This window comes from Acomys russatus, chromosome 13 (assembly GCF_903995435.1).
Source record: "Acomys russatus chromosome 13, mAcoRus1.1, whole genome shotgun sequence".
NCBI lineage: Eukaryota > Metazoa > Chordata > Mammalia > Rodentia > Muridae > Acomys > Acomys russatus.
This window is the reverse complement of record NC_067149.1, coordinates 67612343-67632758: the sequence shown is the minus strand read 5'-3', so window position 1 is coordinate 67632758 and position 20416 is coordinate 67612343. Positions and strand designations below refer to the sequence as shown.

Below are 20416 nucleotides of genomic sequence, written 5' to 3'. Positions count from 1 at the left end.
AACACTCAGACACATAAAATAAAAATAAACATTTTTTTAAAAAAACATAATTTAATATTAGATCAACATAAATGATAGGGAAAATATGGGCAAATCTGTACAGTGCTCACTCTGGTGTTTACTGCAACAAACTTTGTGCTCAGTTTGGCAACATATACTAAAATGTAAACTGTATTCCTTTGACCAGGTAATTTACTGTCTCAGAAATGATGCTAAATGTTTAAAATACACATTTTAAAACAAGACTGCTTATTGTGGTGGTGAAGATGTATAAAACATGAAAATAGGGGCTAGATACGGCTCAGTGGACCTCAGTTCTGTCCCGGCCACCCATATTGCGCAGCTCACAACTGCCAGCAACTCCAGCTGTCTGCCATCTGATGCCTTCTTCTGGCCTTTTACATACATAAACTCAGGCACACACACATCCGCATAAAATAAAAAGTAAAACATGAAAACATCTACATGACTGCCAAGTGGAAAATTAGAGCATAATTAGTAAAATTATGGCACTTCCATGCAAGTTATGTTTTTAAATTGTTGGAAATGATTAAGTAAGCTTATGTGTGCTAACACTGCAAAATGTCCATTATATAGTCTGGGCCACACACATTGTGCTGAACACTGTTTATCTAAAACTAGATATAATTACTCTTTTATCCTCTGTGGTCTTTCAGTTTTTAAAAGTGAATACACACATGTACCCTAAAGGTAACTATACACTATTGGGGCTGAGGAGACATAAATACTGATTTTAAAAACAGAACACTTAAGTTTTAGAATATAAATGAGATCGTTTCAGTTAGATTGTTCTCTTTTTAAAGTTACAATGAAGTGAACAGTATAGATGTACTCTTGGTTTAAGAAGTTGACATCAAGGTCAAGTAGAGAGTTCTATAAAACACACTAGAAGTACATTGGCATCTGTAATTATTAAAACTGTCCCCATCGTATTTCAGCCCTATAATCTTATCTCGACAAAAACAGTACTGGATGGGAGAATACCCTGTGACCTTGGGAGGTTATAGATATGTGCCTTTTTTTTTTTTTTTTCTTTTTAAGTTTTTCGAGACAGGATTTCTCTGTGTAACAGCTCTGGCTGTCCTAGACTCACTTCATAGATACACCTGCCTCTGCCTCCCAAGTGCTGGGCTGCAGGTGGATGCCACCACACCCGGCTAGCCCTTTTCATTGTATGAAGCGATTTTTGTTGTTTTTAATCCTTATTTGAATATTTGTCTTATATACAATTATATCCATTTTTATCACTGAAAGAACAATGGCTTGGAGTGGATGGAAGATGAAGTAGTTTTCCAAGTCTGTCGCACAAGGAAGAAAAATCCTATAGCTATCCATGGGTGAAAACTCTTGGCCCATCTCTCACTTACATTTCTGTTCTAAACACTGAGACCTGCCTGTGAGGATGTCTTTAGGTCCCAGTAGAGACCTGATGTTCAACATCAGTAATTAAAGTTACATTATCTTCTCTACATTGCTCCGAAGATTAGGTAGAACAAAATAACCTTTTAAGGTATGCAGTCAGTTATGGCTAGTCCTTTCTCAGGGCTCCAACCATTGCTGAAATTCAGGTCCTAGAACTTGCTCCGTAGACCAGACTGGCCTCCAACTCACAGAGATCCATCTGCCTCTTCCTCCTGAGTGCTGGGATTAGAAGTGTGTGCCACCATTGCCTGATCTTGTGTCTGGTTTTTATATACATGTTTTCAGGGTTTGCCCTTGTTAAAATATTAGTACTTCATTTCTTCTAATGTCAGGGTAGTACTCTCTTGTAGACATATCATATTTTGTTGATCCATCAGTTAGTGGGCATTTGAGTTCTTCTTTAGAGCTATTTGGAATAACAGTTGTTATACATTTATGTACAGCCTTTAGTGTGACCATCTCTTTCAGTTCCATTGGAATTGGCCGTGTTTAACTTTTTTTTTTTTTCTTTTTATTTTTTCGAGACAGGGTTTCTCTGTAGCCTTGGCTGTCCTGGACTCGCTTTGTAGACCAGGCTGGCCTCGAACTCACAGCAATCCACCTGCTTCTGCCTCCCGAGTGCTGGGATTAAAGACGTGCACTACCATGTCTGGCCCTTGTTTAACTTTTTAAGAACCTACCAAGTCACTGTTCACAGCAGCTGTACCTCTCTTCTACATTCCTGCCTGTTAGGGCAGCTGTGCCAGTTGGACCAGCTAAGTGTTCGCCGTCCCTGTGCTTCTGCCACCTTAATAACATCTCTTGTCTCTTACAAGGACTTCCATGTTCTCTCCTTTTGTTTCTAACAGTTACTGAGGTCAGAAGTGCACTCACTGAGAACTTAGTATGCAGGATCAGTTACTTTGGTATTAGAAGGCTAAGAAGACAACACTGAAAGTAATATGACAACATGAAGCAGTGGCCCCCATCCCTGAGAGGCAGGGATTGCGGCAGAGGTTCACCTCCACCTATTGCTGGCACCTCTGGGTGTGTGTGCTGGTCTGAAGCATCTGGAAGGGGAAAGTTCTCCTTTCCCACAATTTGTTAAAATGCTTACAGTCAGCTTGGAGACTCTTACGTGCCCCTTCCTCCGTAAAAGCATGTAAGAGGTGATTGGACAGGATGAAGTGCAGTGTCCTGAAGTGCAGTGTGCAAGGCTCTGGGGCTAGCTTCTGCAGGAGCACCCTGTTTCAGCCCCTGCTGTTGACCTTCATTCCCACTAAGCTAAGATGAATTGAACTCTTTGGCTCTATGGTGCTCAGCAAGGTACTTTGTGCTTCTTGTGCGTTTTCTCTGCTTCTGTCTTGAGTGGCTTTCTCTCCTTTGCCTTTCTTAAGTCATATAGGCAAAGTTGGACTCTGGTACAGCAGGCACCATCACACTTTGTCCTGCCTAGTGCTAACATTCATTTCTATCTACTTAATGGCTTACTTGCATTTCTTTTCCCTTGGGTCTGTTTCTTCATATCCAGGCTGAGCTGGCGGTGGTGATGCACACTTGTAGTTCTTTCACTTTGAGGACTGAGGCAGGAGGATTGTGAATTTGAGGTCAGTCTGGGCTACTTGGTGACACTGTGTTTCAGAAGAACAAGCCCGCCAGGCAGGCATGGCGGTTCACACCTTTATTAACACCAGCACTTGGAGGCAGAGGTAGCCCATTTCTTTGAGTTCTAGGACACCCTGTTCTACATAGCAATTTCTAGGACTACTTGTTTCAGGAAATAAATAAAAAGAAAAAAAAGGCCCCTTTTGTTTTTGTTTCTTTTTGAAACTCCATACAGATTGAATGTCTTACATGAATTTCAGTTTCTAGGATTTTTGGAACATTTGTGCAAATTTTACTGGTTGAATATCCCTAATCCAAAATTTTGGACTTTAGAAAATTTCTGCTTTTATGTTAGGAAGTTGTAATGCCTGGCACAAAGTGTGACCTTACAGATTGCTGTAGTTATTTCTGGAGTACAGCAGAGTGCGTAGGAGTAAAATTATAAACCTGCTTACATTCTCTACATTTCCCCTCCCCTGCAACTCATTAGAGATTTTGTAAGAGTCTCGTGTAGCCTAGTCTGGCCTTGAACTGAATTTTCTAAACTCTAACCTCAAACCCCTGCTCCTTTCACCTCAGGCTCCTAAGCGAGTTATCAGATACGGACAGGTGCGACCCAGGCCAAGCCTTGGCTCCTTTATTCTGTTCTGTTACTAGTCATATCATATTTCTAGCTATCTTTGAAACTGACCGTACAACCTAATAAGCAGTGGTGTGGGACATATCATTCTTTAATGGATTCAAAATCTTGAGAAAGTTAATAATGTAAAATGCTGGACCATCAACAGAAAATAAGTTTCATAATTTTCCCCTATAGGTGCTACTAAGCAGTGAAAAGTACTTTAATACATGTTAAGAAAACAACAAACCACTGCAAAAGTAAATCCCTAAATAACACACCAGCTGATATTTCAGCAGTGCTATTTCATAAAGAAAGACAAAGGCGCAGCCCAAGGTGGAGCTTGAGTGAAACAGTGCCTGCAACGTGCTTATCACACTGGCCGTAATTACTATACTAATAGTAATAGACATCCTTTCAGTCAAAGTCAGCTTACGTTTCCTGTCTATTGTCGCCTGTCTTTCCAAGTTGATTATTCTTAAAAAAGAACAAACTGAATATAATTGAGTCACACTAGATAACCACAGACTATGTTCTGGCCATTGAGCTTGTCTTGTCTTGAGTGATTCCCCCACCCCAATCCATCTCAGTGGTTTTTTTTTTTCCTTTAAGATTTGTTTGTTTGTTTAGATGAGTGCTTTATCTGCATGTATCCCTGCAGGCCAGAAGAGGGCATCAGATCACATTATAGATGGTTGTGAGCCACCATGTGGTTGCTGGGATTTGAATTCAGGACCTCTGGAAGAGCAGACAGTGCTCTTAACCTCTGAGCCATCTCTCCACCTCCCTGTTAATGGTTCTACAGATAATCTTTATGTTCATTAAAACACTAAAGGTAGGTAAACACTTTTAAAAAGTCATACAAGTTAACATAAAAAAGATAGAAAGGCATCAAGGCATAGCAGAAGTATGAAGATACAAAAACTTTTTTTCTTCAAAACCACAAGAATTTTTGCTTATCAAAACATTTTTTAAAAATTGAAATCAAAATCTTCGTTAGTGATGAGTGGGTGTGTTCTCAGTGTTGCTTGGGGAAGTGATGTAATGCATAGTCCATAGACTTTATGCACCAACGTTTTTGTTTTTTGTTTTTTTATGTACTGAGTTTTTCCAAGTAGCCCAAGCTAGTATTAAACTCACTGTAATAGCTCAGATTGACCTCCTCCCTCTCTGGGATTACAGATGTGTGCCTCAAAGCCTGGCTGTTTTGTCATATCAACATTTGTACCTCATTTGATGTTACTCTTAGTGGTCCAGAATTTAAGATGCTTGAAAAACTCAGCTTTCTCAGTCTTAATCTTTTCCATATTATACAATTTCTAAAACAGTATATATTATTCTTATTGTGTCAACATTATATATGATTTGAATGAAAATGACATATATTAGATTTGCTAGTATTTTATAATTAAAAAATGTCTCTATTATTAAAATTCATTATATCTTTTAAAAATTTAATCTTAAACTTATACTTAGTTTTAAGAAGACACTTAAAATACTGAATTAATTAAAAAAAAACTCTCCTTTCTAACTAACATAGGAAGCAATAATTTCTGAATGGTTTCACATCAGATAAGCAGTATCTTGAGCATAGAATATTTCAGAGAAGTTGGTATATTCTTTTAAAACTTTGTCATTTACATTAACATAATTCTAATTAAAATTGCATTTAGGTTTTGTATTTGCGCATGTGTATGTATATATATATATGCTAAACGGTAGCCTCTATTTGTAGATATTTACTGATGCCTGCAATGTTTAAGACTTAGCACTAAGCCGGGCGTGGTGGCGCACACCTTTAATCCCAGCACTCGGGGAGGCAGAGGCAGGCGGATCGCTGTGAGTTCGAGGCCAGCCTGGTCTACAAAGTGAGTCCAGAATGGCCAAGGCTACACAGAGAAACCCTGTCTCGAAAAACCAAAAAAAAAAAAAAGACAGCACTGATATGTGTTGGTGAAATAGGTACAGTCCTGTTAGGTTGAAGTTTGAAGCCTGGTCGGGGTGGGGTGGGCAGGCATGGCCTCAAGTAAACACACAGTTAAAACACATGGCACAAAGAAAGCACTGGAAATGTTGGAGGAGGAGAGTGCTTCAGATTCTGTTTTTAAGATAGAAGGGGACACTACTGAGACATGAAGCAGGTGACCTGATCTGCATTTTAGAACATTCCTCTACTTGAAGAAAAGTCCTAGGAGGTGTAGCAGTGCCTGCTTCATACACGACACTTGCCATGGACTAGGCGTGTCTGAGCCTGTATCTGTATGTGCACTAGGGGTGAGTAACAGCAGAGTGGTGGTGGAACCTGGATTTATGATATATTTTGAGAATAGATAAATGGTGTAATATTGTGACCTATTATTGAATACTTATGTACTTTTTTAAAGACCTTTTAGGATGCCTTGTTAGTATGTAACTGGCATTTTTAAGTAAGCTATACCATTGTATCAAGGGCTGTGGACATTTGTATTGCTTTAAATAAATACAGAATTGCTTTCTGAAAGGAAGGTGCCTCATTTTATCACCAGAAAAGGTTTTGTCCCACCTGTAGTGCCCTCTTGCCTGCAGAGTGCATTTTATTTTGAAGTTTATACTACTTCACAGATTGGAAAAAAATGGTGTTTTTGCTGGAGATAAAGGAATAAGGGGATAAGGGAATAACATGGAATAACTTTCCTTTATTTGTTCTTTTGTTGTGCTGAGTTTAAGAGACTTTATTTTGTCCTAACTTCCTGAGGATACCAGTAACTCACTACCTGGTGGTGTGCCTTCTTCAAAGGCAGGAAATAACACTAATTTAAAATGTGAAACATTGGTGGTTTTCTTTGCTTTATCATTAGCTAGTTTCCTTGAGGAATATTCTTAGATTGGTTGAACTTTGGTAATATGTACTTTAATAATATGGCAGTTATTTATAATAAAGGGAAAAATTTGTTTTCAGAATACTTTAAATTTGTGAAGTTATTTTATTGGCTTACCCACAGGGATTGGCAGATTTTTCTGTAATGGTTACAGTGGGTCATTATCTCATCTTTTGGGACTCTGAGTTGCTGGTTTCAGAATCACTTAAATGTGTAAAAGCTAGTTCTTGGGGCATACAAAACAGTGGGCAAGATAGATCTTGGCTTGTGGGGAAGTGTGTTAGCTTTTTGTTTAAAACCTCTTGGGGCTTTAGGTGCTATGTTGATAGAGAGCTTGGTTTGGGTTTTGTTTCCCTACTTCTTGTCAATAATATGAGATCAGAACAAAATATTTAGTGTATATATACCATTTTAAGTTAATTTATTAATTTTTGTGTGTGCACATGTGTTTGTAGTGATCAAAGAACAAATTGTGGGCATCCACTGTGTGGCATCTTGGGGACAGTATCAGAGTACCAGGCTAGTGGCAGATGCCTTCACCTGCTGAGCCACCTCTCCAGCCCTAAATACCACTTTTTGTTGTGCTTGCTTGCTTTTCAGGCCTGTGGCTTCTCCAGATCACACTTTGTTATGTTATTTATTTAGCACTTTGACCCTTAGTTTTTGTCAGGTTGCCCTGTCTTTTATGTAGCTTCTGAGGATACAGGTTGTAGTTAAAGTAACGTTGCAGTGACTGATTTTTTTTACATAAACTCATTGATAGAAGTAGGCTGTGACTTGAACTTTATGACAACTGTATGTGGCTCTGAATTTTGCTGTCAGTATCATCAGGAAGGGGTCAAAGTGAGACTGCTTTCCCAGTGTCTTGGCACCTTGTGTGGAATGTTTATTACAGAAACATTTTATCAGACACCTGCAGAGGCAGCTGGTATTTTATGTTATTACTGTCTAATGGGTTTGAAAGGTTTGTAAGTTGGTGGGTATGGGACACACCCGTAATGCCAATACCTGGGAAGTAGACAAGACCATAGTGTTGGGTGACAATTATAGTTCCATGGTAGACCATATGCTTAGTGGATCTGAACCCTGAGTTTAATCCCCAGTATCAGAAAGTAAAAGCAAAAGCTAAACCAAAAACTATCTTGAGCATAGCATTCATTGCAAAAGAGAGACAAGCAAGAGCTGAGTCTCTGTAAAAGTTCCCTCAGGGCTGGGAGATTGCTCAGCAGGTAAAGGCTGTCAATCAAGCCTGATGAACTGACCTCATTATTTATAAATTAGTTGACTTGACATCTAAGTTTATCATGATTAAGAGTTACGAGAGCTATTTTGTAGTATTAATATTGAATCAACTTCATTTACTATATACAATTACAAGTTTTAATCTTTACTGTGTGTGTGTGTGTATGTGTAAATCAAAGTCTGTCAGTGGCTAATTTTTTGGTTGTGTTAAGTCATTTATCCAGCCCAACCTCCTTTCTGGCTCCCCCCCCCCCCCCCCGCCATCTCCTGAGACAGGGTTTCTCTGTGTAGCCTTGACTGTCATACACTTGCTTTGTAGACCAGGCTGGCCTTGAGCTCACAGCAGTTTGTCTGTCTCTGCCTCCTTGAGTGCTGGGATTACAGGCGTGCACCACTGCACCCGGCTCTCAGTGGCTGTTTTTAAGTGTGCAGTTTAGTGGCGTTATTATATTCACAGTATTGTGGATTATTTAGCATTATTTACATTATTTACACTTAGAAATTTTTTTGCTCTGTGCCCATTAAACAGCTGCTTTAATTGTCTTTCCTTCAGTCCCTGGGGGACCTCTGTTACTTTGTTTCTCTGAGTTTTCCTATTCAAGGTGTCTAATATACATGAAATGATATAATGTTTGGTGTCTGATTTATGTTACTTAGCATATGTATTCAATATTCATCTTTGTTGTAGCCCTCCTTATGACTGAAGCATAATGTTCTATTGATTTACATAATTACATTTTAGTTGTCCATTGGTAATTCCGTATGTACTTAACTTGTCTCTATGTTTTGGCTACAGAGTCTCTGCTTTCATTTCTGGATATACATATCTAGGAACTGAATTTCTAAACCATATAGTAATCCTACCTTAACTTTCAAAGCCAAACTATTTTTCCATGGTACCTGTACCATTTAGCATTCCTACTAGCACGGCTTAGCAATTACAAATTACAGTTTTCCCACATCCCTCCTAATATTCAAATATGTTGTTTTCTGGTTTTGTTTGTTTTATTTCTTTGGGTAGGGTTGCATTAGGACAGGATCTCACTATGTAGACTTGCCTAGCCTGGAACTGGCTGTGTAGACCATGCTGACCTTGAACTCACAGAGATCTGCCTGTCTCTGCCTCCTGTAGTGCTTGCTGCTAGCCATCTAATGGGTGCTACTAAACGGTGTCCCATGGTTTTGATTTGCATTTCTCTTAATGATCTCTTCAAATGCTTTTTGGCCACCTTCTGTTTGGAGATTATCCGAAGTGCTTTGCCCATTTTGAATGGCGTCTTCTGTTGCTAAGTTGTTTGTGTACACCTTTTAAAAGATGCCCTGTAATAATCTAGACTGTTTCTACCTCCTCAGGATTCCTACAGGAAACAAGTAGTAATTGATGGAGAAACCTGTCTCTTGGATATTCTCGACACAGCAGGTCAAGAGGAGTACAGTGCAATGAGGGACCAGTACATGAGGACTGGGGAGGGCTTTCTTTGTGTGTTTGCCATAAATAATACTAAATCATTTGAAGATATTCACCATTATAGGTGGGTTTAAGTTGAATATGAAAGTTGGCATAAGTATTGATAGCTTTCATTTATTGATTCTTTGCTAATTGTTATGCCTGTATGATCTATTTAAATTTGGAAACATTTGTGTCAAGCATGCAGAATTTCTGTTTTACAAGAATAGCTCTTAGAGTTGTAGCAGCTGCATAACTTGTCCCAGTATGTACAGGTAGCAGTGCTGCTGGTGCAGACCGGCCTGTCAGAGGCCAGGGCCTTTGTACTCTCACCTACCCCACACTAGAAAAGTAAGGCCTCTGCCCTGCTAGATACACATCGGAATGCCGACCAAAACAGAAACCTGGGAAGGTGGTTGAGATGGTGCCATTCACGTAACCTTAAAATAATCGGGTGTTATTATAGAGTTTCGTTGGTTGGATAAGCAGTGGCCTCAAGTGGTGTTTTAAAAGTACATTTAGATGGTGTAAGAGGTTGAAGAATTAGAGCAGTTACTGGTTTTCAAGAGTCTGACAAATGTACCTAAGATTACTTAATCATTCATGAAATGTATTTTACATTCTTTCCTTGAGGGTTTACAGTATTGATTACACTGCTTATTAGGTGCTCACCCCCTGCCTGGCTGCGTCACATAACCGTGTGCTAGCCTAGTTAAGAAGTGTAGCCTGTATCTTTGTGAAGAGTAGTTGCCTGGGGTAGGATGATGTGGTTGGGGAAGTATTTTTCTGTAGTGGGTAAAGGTGAACTTTGTTGACAGAACTTGGGAAACAAACCAGTTCTCCTGAGCTTCCACGCAGCATCTTAGACATTCTCAGGAATTATGAAGAAATACAATTTTATTCCAAATTTAGAATTTATTTACACATTACATTGAAAGCAACACATACAAGAGACTTTATAAACAGAATACACATTGTATTTTCCTTAAGTGTTGGTCTTTTTAAAAACAATCTGTCCTCAGGGCTGGAGAGATCGCTTAGCTTGACATGCATTGCTTTTCTAAAAGACTCAAGTTAATTCCCAGTATCCATGTCAGGCATCTCATAACCACGTGTAACCACAGCTATAGGGAATTCAATACTTTTGGCCTCCGCTGGCACCTGAACTCACATGTACATACCTACACACACACATATACATGATTAAAAGTTAAAGGTAAAAATCAGTCTTTGCAGCGCTGGTCTTCCTCTCTGAATAGGACAGTAGTCCCCCTTACCCATAGCTTTGTTGTCTGACGTTTCACTCATGTTTACCTAAGTCTGAAAATACGAACTAGAAATAAAGGATTTCTAAGTCTAAAATAGCTTTTATTACATATTGTTAACAATTTTTAGCTTATTAGTCTCTTACTATACCTAAACTGTCAATTAAACTATACTATTGCCGTGTCCATATAGGAGAAAATAGTGTATGAAGGGTTTGGTACTATCCCCAGTTTTAAGCATTTGTTCAGGATTCTCAGAATATTTGCCCACAGATAGTAGGGAATGGTCCTCTGAAATGTCAGAATTATGTTGATGCTAATAACTTATGTTTGGGTAAAAATACATACAAACTTTTTCTTGAGACAGGGTTTCACTATGCAGCTTTGCCTGGCTGGGAACTCGCCGTGTAGGTCAGACAAGCCTGGCATTCACGGAGCTCCTCCTGCCTCTGCCTCCTGAGTGCTGGAATTGAAGGCATGTGAGCCACCATACCCATTCCCAAGGATGAATATAATTTCAATTGTATACATAAAATTTTACATATATTTATCACATTTCCAAGATAATTTTAAACATAGCACTTTTGGTTTGAAACTTCAGTATATTTCTTACTATTGTATGTGAATGAACGCTTTTGTGGTAATTGACACGTGTCAGTCTTTGAGTTTTGAACAGATAAGTTAGATTTTTGTCTTAAAGGGAAAAAATAACTAAGAGAAGTAAGGAAAATTTGGTAAAATAATGGTAAACTTTTGTAAGGTGGAAGTTGAAGGTGAAGTTTGAAATATTTTTGTGTTTCTTATGCTTCTGTCTCAATTTGTTTCTTCCCCAGAGAACAAATTAAAAGAGTAAAAGACTCTGAAGATGTGCCTATGGTCCTAGTAGGGAATAAATGTGATTTGCCTTCTAGAACAGTAGACACAAAACAGGCTCAGGATTTAGCAAGAAGTTATGGGATTCCATTTATTGAAACCTCAGCAAAGACAAGACAGGTAAGTAGAACTAGAATGATGTAAGTCTGTATTCTGCAGTGTTTCAAATGATTTTAACTACTAATCTTAACTTCCTAATGGCGTCACTGGGGGGAGGGGCATGTATGCTAGCACAGCTGTTGCTACATGTCAATCATTTCTTTTTCTCTATTATCCTAACAGAAAATAATGTTTGTGTGGCAAATGTCTTCTCTTGAGTGTGCAGTGCTTCTTATCCAGGGACCATGATATTACTTTGGATCCCTTCTCCCCTCCCCTCCCCTCTCTCCACCCCCATCCCTCTACCCCTCTACCTCCTCTATACAAGGTCTCTCTGTGTACCGTTCTGGCCTTGAACTCTCAATCTCTTAACTCTGTCTCTTAACTGTCTTCCACGTACTGGAATTATAGGTGTACTCCATTATGTCTGGCATTTTGTTTTCTTTTCATATTGAAATTTTTTCTTCTGCCTAGAGTTCATGTTACATTTAGGATTCAAGAAATGTGGAAAAAATTTTCTACTTTAAATGATAAAGACAAATAACAATGGAATAAAGTTTGATTTTTTTTTTTTCTATATAAGAATTTGTTTCTCTATTAAATTTTGTTGTATTTGAAAAACTATATTTTGGCAGAAAGTTTTTGAGTATCTATTTAGTGAGAAAGTTGTGATTAAAGTAAGGGAATATTTAGAAAGTAAATAGACATTATTTAAAAGTGAATTTCTGTAGTATGACTGTTACATGGTGTCTCCTGTGTACCAGCTTGTTCACAGTTAGAGTTTATAGACACAGGCCTTGACTTCATGGTAGAAGAGCTATTTCATTCAAGTCCACCCCACATTCCAGGTTCTATTTCCTGGTCTTCTCCTTGGTTTTCCTCAGAAGCAGCTCAGAAAATATACTATCTGTGACTTCCCACTAACAGTTTTTTTTTTTTTTTTTTTTTTTTTTTTAAAGATTGATTTGTTTATTATGTATACAATGTTTTTACCTGCCTATTCCCCTGCACACCAGAAGAGGGCACCAGATCCCATCCTAGATGGTTGTGAGCCATCATGTGGTTGCTGGGAATTGAACTCAGGACCTTTGGAAGAGCAGACAGTGCTCTTAGCCTCTGAGCCATCTCCCCAGGCCCCCCACCAACATTTCTTATGAAATAATTTAATGTAAGGAATTTTGTTGGAAACACAGTATATAGATTTTACCATTAACACTTTGCTACTTGCAGTGCTTAAATGTGTAAAGAAAGTACCTTGCATACTAGTGAACATTGTAGTTGACATTTCCCAAAGACAAGCCTGAGACTGGGTTGTAACACAGAAGAGAGCCTCTCATACTTGAATATGCACACAAATCAGCTGAGCTTATCAGAGTCAGACTCCAGACTTGAGTACAGGGGCTTGTGTTGAGTGAAGCCTGTGGTGTGCATTCCTTTGTTTGATCACTGGCTTGGGAGCTGGCCACAGTCTAAGAAGAAAGGCCATGGGGCAAAGTGAAAGGAGTGGCTTGGTCGCCTCTCAGTTTCTCACCCATCACAGTCTACAATCACTGCATTTTTATGTGTTGGACATTAGTGCAGTAGTGTGCATATTGATAAGTGGTCATTATTGATTAGAACATTGCCTGGCTTTTAAAATAGCTTTCTACCTTTAACAATGTTTTGTGTCACACACACACACACACACACACACACACACACACACACACACATCTTTTAAAATTGTTTTGCCTTCTTCACTTTTGTTTGGTTTTGAGTGTGTTGACAGTTACAGCCCAGACAAATCTCAAGCTCATTATGTAGTAGAGGCTGGCCTTGAACCCCTGCCTCTACCTCCCACATGGCTGGGATTACAGGTGTATGCCACCATGCCCAACTCACTTTGTCATGTGGTACAGAAACAGGTGAACTTAAATTTGTTTTTTAGATAATTTGAGTTGTCTAACATGGATAGAGGTAAGCTATGTAGGAACTTCTTAAGCAGTGCTTAGCCCTTCTTGTATTTATATCTTATTTTGTGGATTTCTTCTGTGTAACAATATGTTGCTAAACTGTACCTTAGAGATCACTTTTCAGTGGACTTGATTTATTTAGAAGTTAATTTGCTTTGAAAAGTCATTAATATTTCTTGAAATTAGTTTGATATTTTTAAAATTTTGGAAGAGTCTAAAGAGCTACTCTTAATTTTAATAATTTATAGTATATGATGTACGTTTTAATACATTTTACCTCAGTTTTTGTAAAAATTCAAAGCTCCTTTTGGGGAGTATTTTATTATTGCCTTTTATTTGCTTATTTGTTACTCGAATTAAGTATACATGTCTTTATTGTATTTTGTCAGCAATGTCATTTCTGCTTGAGGTTTTTTGTTCTTGTTCATGAGCTTAACAAAAGCACCAAAATAATTCTGCTTACAGCAATAGGAACTGCATATTCATGCAGACGTTTGCAGAGGTGTAAGTGAAGGCAAAGGCATGCCAAGGGTTTTCTCTATAGAGGCCCAGATAATAATGCAGTATCTTGCACATATTTTTCCTAAGAAGCCTTGAAATGTAAAACTTGTTGTCAGCTTGTACCAGAACAGTTTTTCGTGCCTGTACTTGGCTTGTAGCTTGTGGTGTATGTCTCAGCATCTTAGTCACAATTGACAAGATTCTAGTAGTTACACAAGACCTTCAACCTAAAATTCACAGGCTGATTTTACTATCTTAAAGCAAAATGTGTATGTTTAATAAAAGAAATTATATTCTGTTACTTTATAAAATATGGGTTATAGAATACATATTTTATCAATACATACTTGAAAACTTTAATATTAATATAATATTAACATATTTTCTTACCAATATATAATGATTAATAGGTGTGGGGGGGGGCATGTATTTTGTCCCCTTTGAGACAGGATCTTGCTGTGTTGCCCAGACTGTTCTGGAACTCTTGAGCTCCAGTGATCCCTTGCCTTCCCATCCCCATCCCTGGGATTACAAGTGTGTGGCATTGTGATTAGCCTTTTTCGGTGTCTTTTAGTCCTTTCAGTCTTGATCTAAAAGGAACTAATACATTGCTAGTATTCTAGTATGTGACCCCTATATTTCTAGTATATAAGGATACTTAGTCATTGACAGATTTTTCTGGTTTCTTTGGACAGTACATCAGGAAAGGCTGTGAGAGAAACACAGAACACCTTGAAGAAGGCTGTGAAATTTGCCAGGCTGCTAAACCGAAAAGTCCGAGTGAATGATGTCAGGTGCATGATAAGCAGGATTCTCAGAATAGCTGATCCGGCCTTCTGTTACTTGGTGTGCTCCCTTTGAGCAGTGTAAAAAGTTTCTAAATTTAAAAATCACCCAACACTGATTAGTTCTTGGTTTGCTGTTAATTTCTAGATAAATAAAATTAGTTGATAGAAGACGTCTCTGAAAAAAGACTTATCATAAAGCTATTTAAGAAAGCAAAACACAGACAGCCAGTGGTGGCACACGCCTTTAATTCTAGCACTCAGGGAGGCAGAGGCAGGCGGATCTCTGTGAGTTCGAGGCCAGCCTAGTCCACAAAGGCAAACCAAAATTTAAAACCTCAGGTGCCATGAAATCAGTGTTTTGAACTCTGTGAGTTAGAAATGCAGCGTTATTGAACACTTGAGATGGGTTATAGTCTGACAGAGTTTCTTGAGAAAAAATCAGGAATGTGAGGTTGGTATTGAGGAAAATGTCTGGTTTTCCCTCCTGGCCCCAAGTTCCTGGAATAATGACTCAGAAGACTCAATATATTTACATGTAGCTGGGCTCTTCTCTCTGTAGCTCATAACTTAAAGTATACTGATCTTCATTCTGCCATGTGACTGTTCTGCTTAGATGCCATTCTTCTGTCCTCCTCACGTCTTCCTGGGCGACTCTTGTGTGCCTGCCTCTCTCCCAGGATCCCTTCTGCATATTGGATGTCCCATCTTCTATTCTGCCCCTTCCTATAGGCCACAGGTTTTTTTTATTGACAGATGTTACATCTATACAGTACACAAGATATTGCCTCCATATGGTTTCTCTATTCCCTGAGAAGGCTGCTGTTCTTGCATGTGTGTAGACATGTATGTCGTCCCCTTGACAGAACTCTGCAAGAAGTGTTACAGATTCAACAGGACTGAAGTACTTAATACATTATGCTTTTACTGAGAGAAGTTCGAGAATATTATGTGTCAGCAGGGTTCTATGGGGCTTTTCTGTTTCCATAGTCTCAGTTTGCTCTGAGTTGAAAACATTGTCATATCTCTTTGTTTAAAAATGAATTACAGGGACTGGAGAGATGGCTCAGAGGTTAAGAGCACTACCTGGTCTTCCAAAGGTCCTGAGTTCAATTCCCAGCAACCACATGGTGGCTCACAACCATCTATAGTGAGATCTGGTGCCCTCTTCTGGTTTGCTTGTGTACATGCAGGCAAAACACTGTATACTTAATAAGTAAATAAATCTTGAAAAAACGAATTACATACTTAAACTTGGGTGCTTTCGTTTATACATAGATCTTTTTGTTTGCCCTTAGAATTTACTAAGTGTCATTTGAAAATGATCAAATGTGGCAGTAAGTTAAATCTTCGAGGATAAATCACTGCTCTTAGGGGGTTAACAATTAGTCATAATTGCCTTATCTTTAAAAGTTACTTCAAACTTTGCAATAATAAATCAATATTCTATATTATATAGTATTTAAAAGTAAAAGCCAGTGCTAGTGGTAGGGCAAGGATAAATATCAATGTTCTCAGGTTCTCCTGATGTCAATGTAACTTTGAAGCATATTTTCAAGGAATGACTTACTGTGCAAAATGTGATAAATATTTTCAAGTGAATTTAAATTTCATACTCATAAAACTAAGAAAGTTTCTCTGTAGTAAACTATTTCTTGATGTTAATTATCCTGCCACTGAGAGCCTAATCCTAAATTCTTGGTGATGGGTAGCTGTCTCTTTAATTATTGGCTTCCAATTCTCTCTGCATTGCTGGAAACAAAAATCATATATTCTTTTATCGGTGATGGGGATGCTCTCACTAAAACAGCAGACACATCAAACTGATTTTAGAACAGTGTTACAATCAAATTTTGCTTCTCTTAAATCAGAAGACAAATACTCTTTTTTTTCTCCCTTCATAGCACATTGAGCTCTACATTGACATTGTAACTTTTTTTAAAAAGAAGGGATAAAGATTTATATTCTTTTAAGATGTTAAAAAAATATGAGCTTTTGCCTGGTTTGTCTCTTTCTCTGTATAAATACATGGAGAATTTTTCACTGGTTTTCAAATTAAAAGAAAATAACTACTTATGAAAATATAAATTGACCAGTCATGTTTTACATTTTAAATGCTTTGTAAGTTATTTGTCTTAAATAACTTAATTTTATATAATATGAATACTCCTGATATTTTGAAGGGTAAATGAATAAGTAAAGCATTTGCCTTGAGAATGAATGATAAAATTACTAAAGACTAGTACATGCAGAATCAAGTGGGGATTTTATTTAAAATGCCAACATTTAATGATTTTTAAAAGTTGAAAATTTTCCGGGTGGTGGTGTCGCACACCTTTAGTCCCAGCACTTGGGAGGCAGAGACAGGTGGATCTCTGAGTTTGAGGTTAGTATGGTCTACAGAGTGAGTTCCAGAACAGCCAGGGCTATAGAAAGAAGCCCTGTTTCGGGGGGTGGAGGGGCAGGTAAAGTTGAAAATTTTTCTTTCGTAGTAGGATTAGTGGATTAAATTTATTCCATTAAAATAAAATTTGGTGGGGTTCTGGAGAAATGGTTCAGGTTAAGAGTGCTGGCTGCTCTTGTGGAGGACCTGACTGGTAGCTGGCACTGGTGCCTCCTCCTTCTGTCCCCCAAAGGCACCTTACACACATCCCACACAACATTTTTCTGTGGCTATAATAATTTTTATTATTCCATCATTTTAAATGAGAATTTATTTTACTGGATGACATATAATATTTGCTGGAAGTATATATCTTAATATGAAATATAATTTAAATGCCTTCTTTACTGACTCTTAATTTTATGAATTTTGTAGTTAAAAATACTAAACTTTACTAGAGCAGTTTTTAATACGCTCTAGAGATTTGTGAAGCTTAATGTGCTCCAAACATAGTATCTTATCTTAACTGTTGAAGGCAGCAGACGACTTACATGTGCAAAAATTAAGCCCTAGTTGCTGGCTAATTACTCTTAATACTGAGTGCATGATTCTCTCTGCCTGATTAAATTTAAAATTATAAGTCAAGTTTTTGGTATATTAGATTCTTGGGTACATTTTATCATGATTTTACCAATTATAGAAAATAAAAAAATGCACCACTCTCCTGCATAAGCAATTCATTATTAAAAATAAAATAAGTCTAAAATTAAATATGTAGTAAAATATGCCAGCTTTCCTGAGTATTTACTTTTGTTTTAGAAGAATGGACATAAATATTATATCTGAAGTTGAATTTGTGCTGCATGTATGTGAAGTTTCTGGACGCTGCTGTTAGATGAAACTTCTACTTTGTTGGTGCAATTATTCAAGAAAGTAGCATAACTTTGCACTCTTTAAGGCTATTGACAAATTTTCTGTTTTGAGAAAGTTGAAGACCTTTTTCTTCATAAAGGCTATTTATGATTTTACTTGTTATAGCTTTATACCACAGTCTTAAACCAGAAAACCCCATTAGAAGGGCTGGAGAGATGGCTCGGCAGTTAAGAGCACTCCGTTCCTGCAGAGGACCTAGGTTCAGTTCCCAGGGCCCATGTGGTGGCTCATAGCTGTTGATAACTCCAGTTCTAGGAGAGCTGATTCAGTCTGACCTTTGAAGGCACCAGCTACACACAAGGTGCACGGACACACACGCCAGCAAAAGACCTAAGCATTTAAAGTACAGCAGAGTCTAAAGTAACTTTAGAGTATGTAAGTTAATACAGACGGCACACAGCAGTGTCGCCCCAACGGTGCTCTGCAGGCTGTTTGAGACTTGTATAAGGATACGAATGTATTGCTCCTATTTTATATATTTCAAATGGTTGTGAAGCTTTCTTGTTTTGGTAAATGGCCCCTGTCAACTTACCATTTAAATACTGTGAGTTCCCATCCACTGTGGTAGCAGTCTCAGAAGGACTTAGAGACCTAGGAGTTGACTACAAAGGATCTAGTTGAAGATAAAACTGGGGTACCAGATTTTAGACTGACCTTGGTTGGGATATGGATTTGGGTTTTGGATTTAGCAAAGCCTCATGTCCCTTGTCTGCCTTCCACTGTGCTCCCGCCCAAAGTGAAACGCAGGCCAGTGGTGTATGGAGATCACACGTCTTCTCTGTGTCCAAGCCAAGTTCAGCCCTAACTGCAGTTCATCAAACTTAGATTATTATATCGGAGAACATGAATATTTTCATAATCTCCCCTGATTCCTAAGAATTTTCAACTCTTAATTAAAACACAAACAAACAAAAAAACACATTTTGAGAACAAACCAGGTTTTAGCTCATGTTTTAAAGCTGCATCCCAAATTTTATTCAATCTGATGTCTGCTTTTTAAAAAACCTCACCTGTAGAGCTCATAATTCAAACGTTGTGCACATGGCTGTATCCCAGTAAATCACTCTTCCAAATGAGACAGACTTTAAAGAAGTTGTGTTTTACAATGCAGAGAGTGGAGGATGCTTTTTATACATTGGTGAGAGAGATCCGACAGTACAGATTGAAAAAAATCAGCAAAGAAGAAAAGACTCCTGGCTGTGTGAAAATTAAAAAATGCATTATAATGTAATCTGGTAAGTTCAGCATATTCATTTTGGTAACAAAGCAGATATTTTTCAAAGGTAACAAAGCAGTCAGAACCACTTAGATGTATTCTGCTTTGAAGCGTTAAATAATATTTGTCATTTGTTTCTATAACGAGTACATTTATTTTAAATGTGATTATCAGTTATAATTGACACCTTTTGATGGTTATAGTAGACTAATCTGCATTTGTCATAAGCTCTGCTGACTTCATTAGTTTTAAGTAAGCTAAGCATTTGGAACTGATTATTTTTAAGGGAAATCAGATATATGTTTTAAGATAACTAGCAGCAGGCTGGGTAAAAAGTGTGTAGTAATATGGCCTACAGGTAGGAAAGTTGCTGCCCTGAGTTAGCTGCCTGCCCAGTGCCATCTGGTGCCTGGCGGCCGGCAACCATGTAGAAGCAGCTGTAGGTCCCTGTGCTGCTGCTTTGTCACATTGTTACACAGCAGTGGTTTCCTCTGTGCGCTTACCTCATAGCTGCTATGTTCACTTTACAGGCTGCTTCAGAGGAATGCTAGCCTCTCACTTGTAAATCTAGCCACTGATTTACACAGTGAGCACAGTGTCAGTTTCTCTACGCGTACCTTATATGGTCCTTAACACCTTCCCTCTACTACAGGCTTTTGGAATTTTATGTCGAAAACTATCAATTTGCAAGTTTTGTCCGTACTTACCCACCATGCTATTCCTGCCTTCCCTTCAGTCCTGCCTCTTGTTTGGATCAGCAAGATTCTTAGCCCTAGTTTGATTCATCAGCTAACATGTGATTCCTCAGTCTCTGAGAATCCTCAACTCCTCAAAGTGACCATTGTGGCTTTGTGTGTTTACAATATACTATTTTTAACTATGTGGCTTTCTCTGTTGCATGGAAATAGTTTGTGTCATTCCTTTATTACACATTAGGATCCTAGAAAGCTGGATCATATATTTTAATCTCTGTGTGCCCGTTGCACCTTAATATTCTTGGCACATAGGTACATCCTAGTAAAGTTTGACTGGAACTCTGACGTTCCTGTCTAAACTAACCCAGATTATACTTTGTCTAACTCAGCAAATTCTTCACTCAGTGAGGTGATAAAGCCTCACATAGAAGTCTGTGCTTTTGCTGGAGGCTGTTGCCATGTATGTGTTCTTTGAGGACATGAGGCAATCAGTCCCAGTGTGTAAGACTTAGTACTGAGAG

At 38.2% G+C, this 20416-nt stretch overlaps 1 protein-coding gene across 3 annotated transcripts in view; it reads left to right on the top strand.

Moving 5' to 3' along the window:
- The window catches only part of Kras (KRAS proto-oncogene, GTPase), a 33290-nt gene that overhangs the window by 8544 nt on the left and 4330 nt on the right, over positions 1-20416 (top strand). For 2 of the 3 annotated variants that reach the window (XM_051155590.1, XM_051155591.1), the window contains exons 3-5: positions 9100-9278; positions 11292-11451; positions 19096-19219. In XM_051155590.1, coding sequence (XP_051011547.1) covers positions 9100-9278; positions 11292-11451; positions 19096-19215 — 459 coding nt within the window. In that variant the 3' untranslated portion in view covers positions 19216-19219. The remainder of the gene's footprint in view (positions 1-9099; positions 9279-11291; positions 11452-19095; positions 19220-20416) is intronic. The other variant, XM_051155592.1, reaches the window with a different exon arrangement.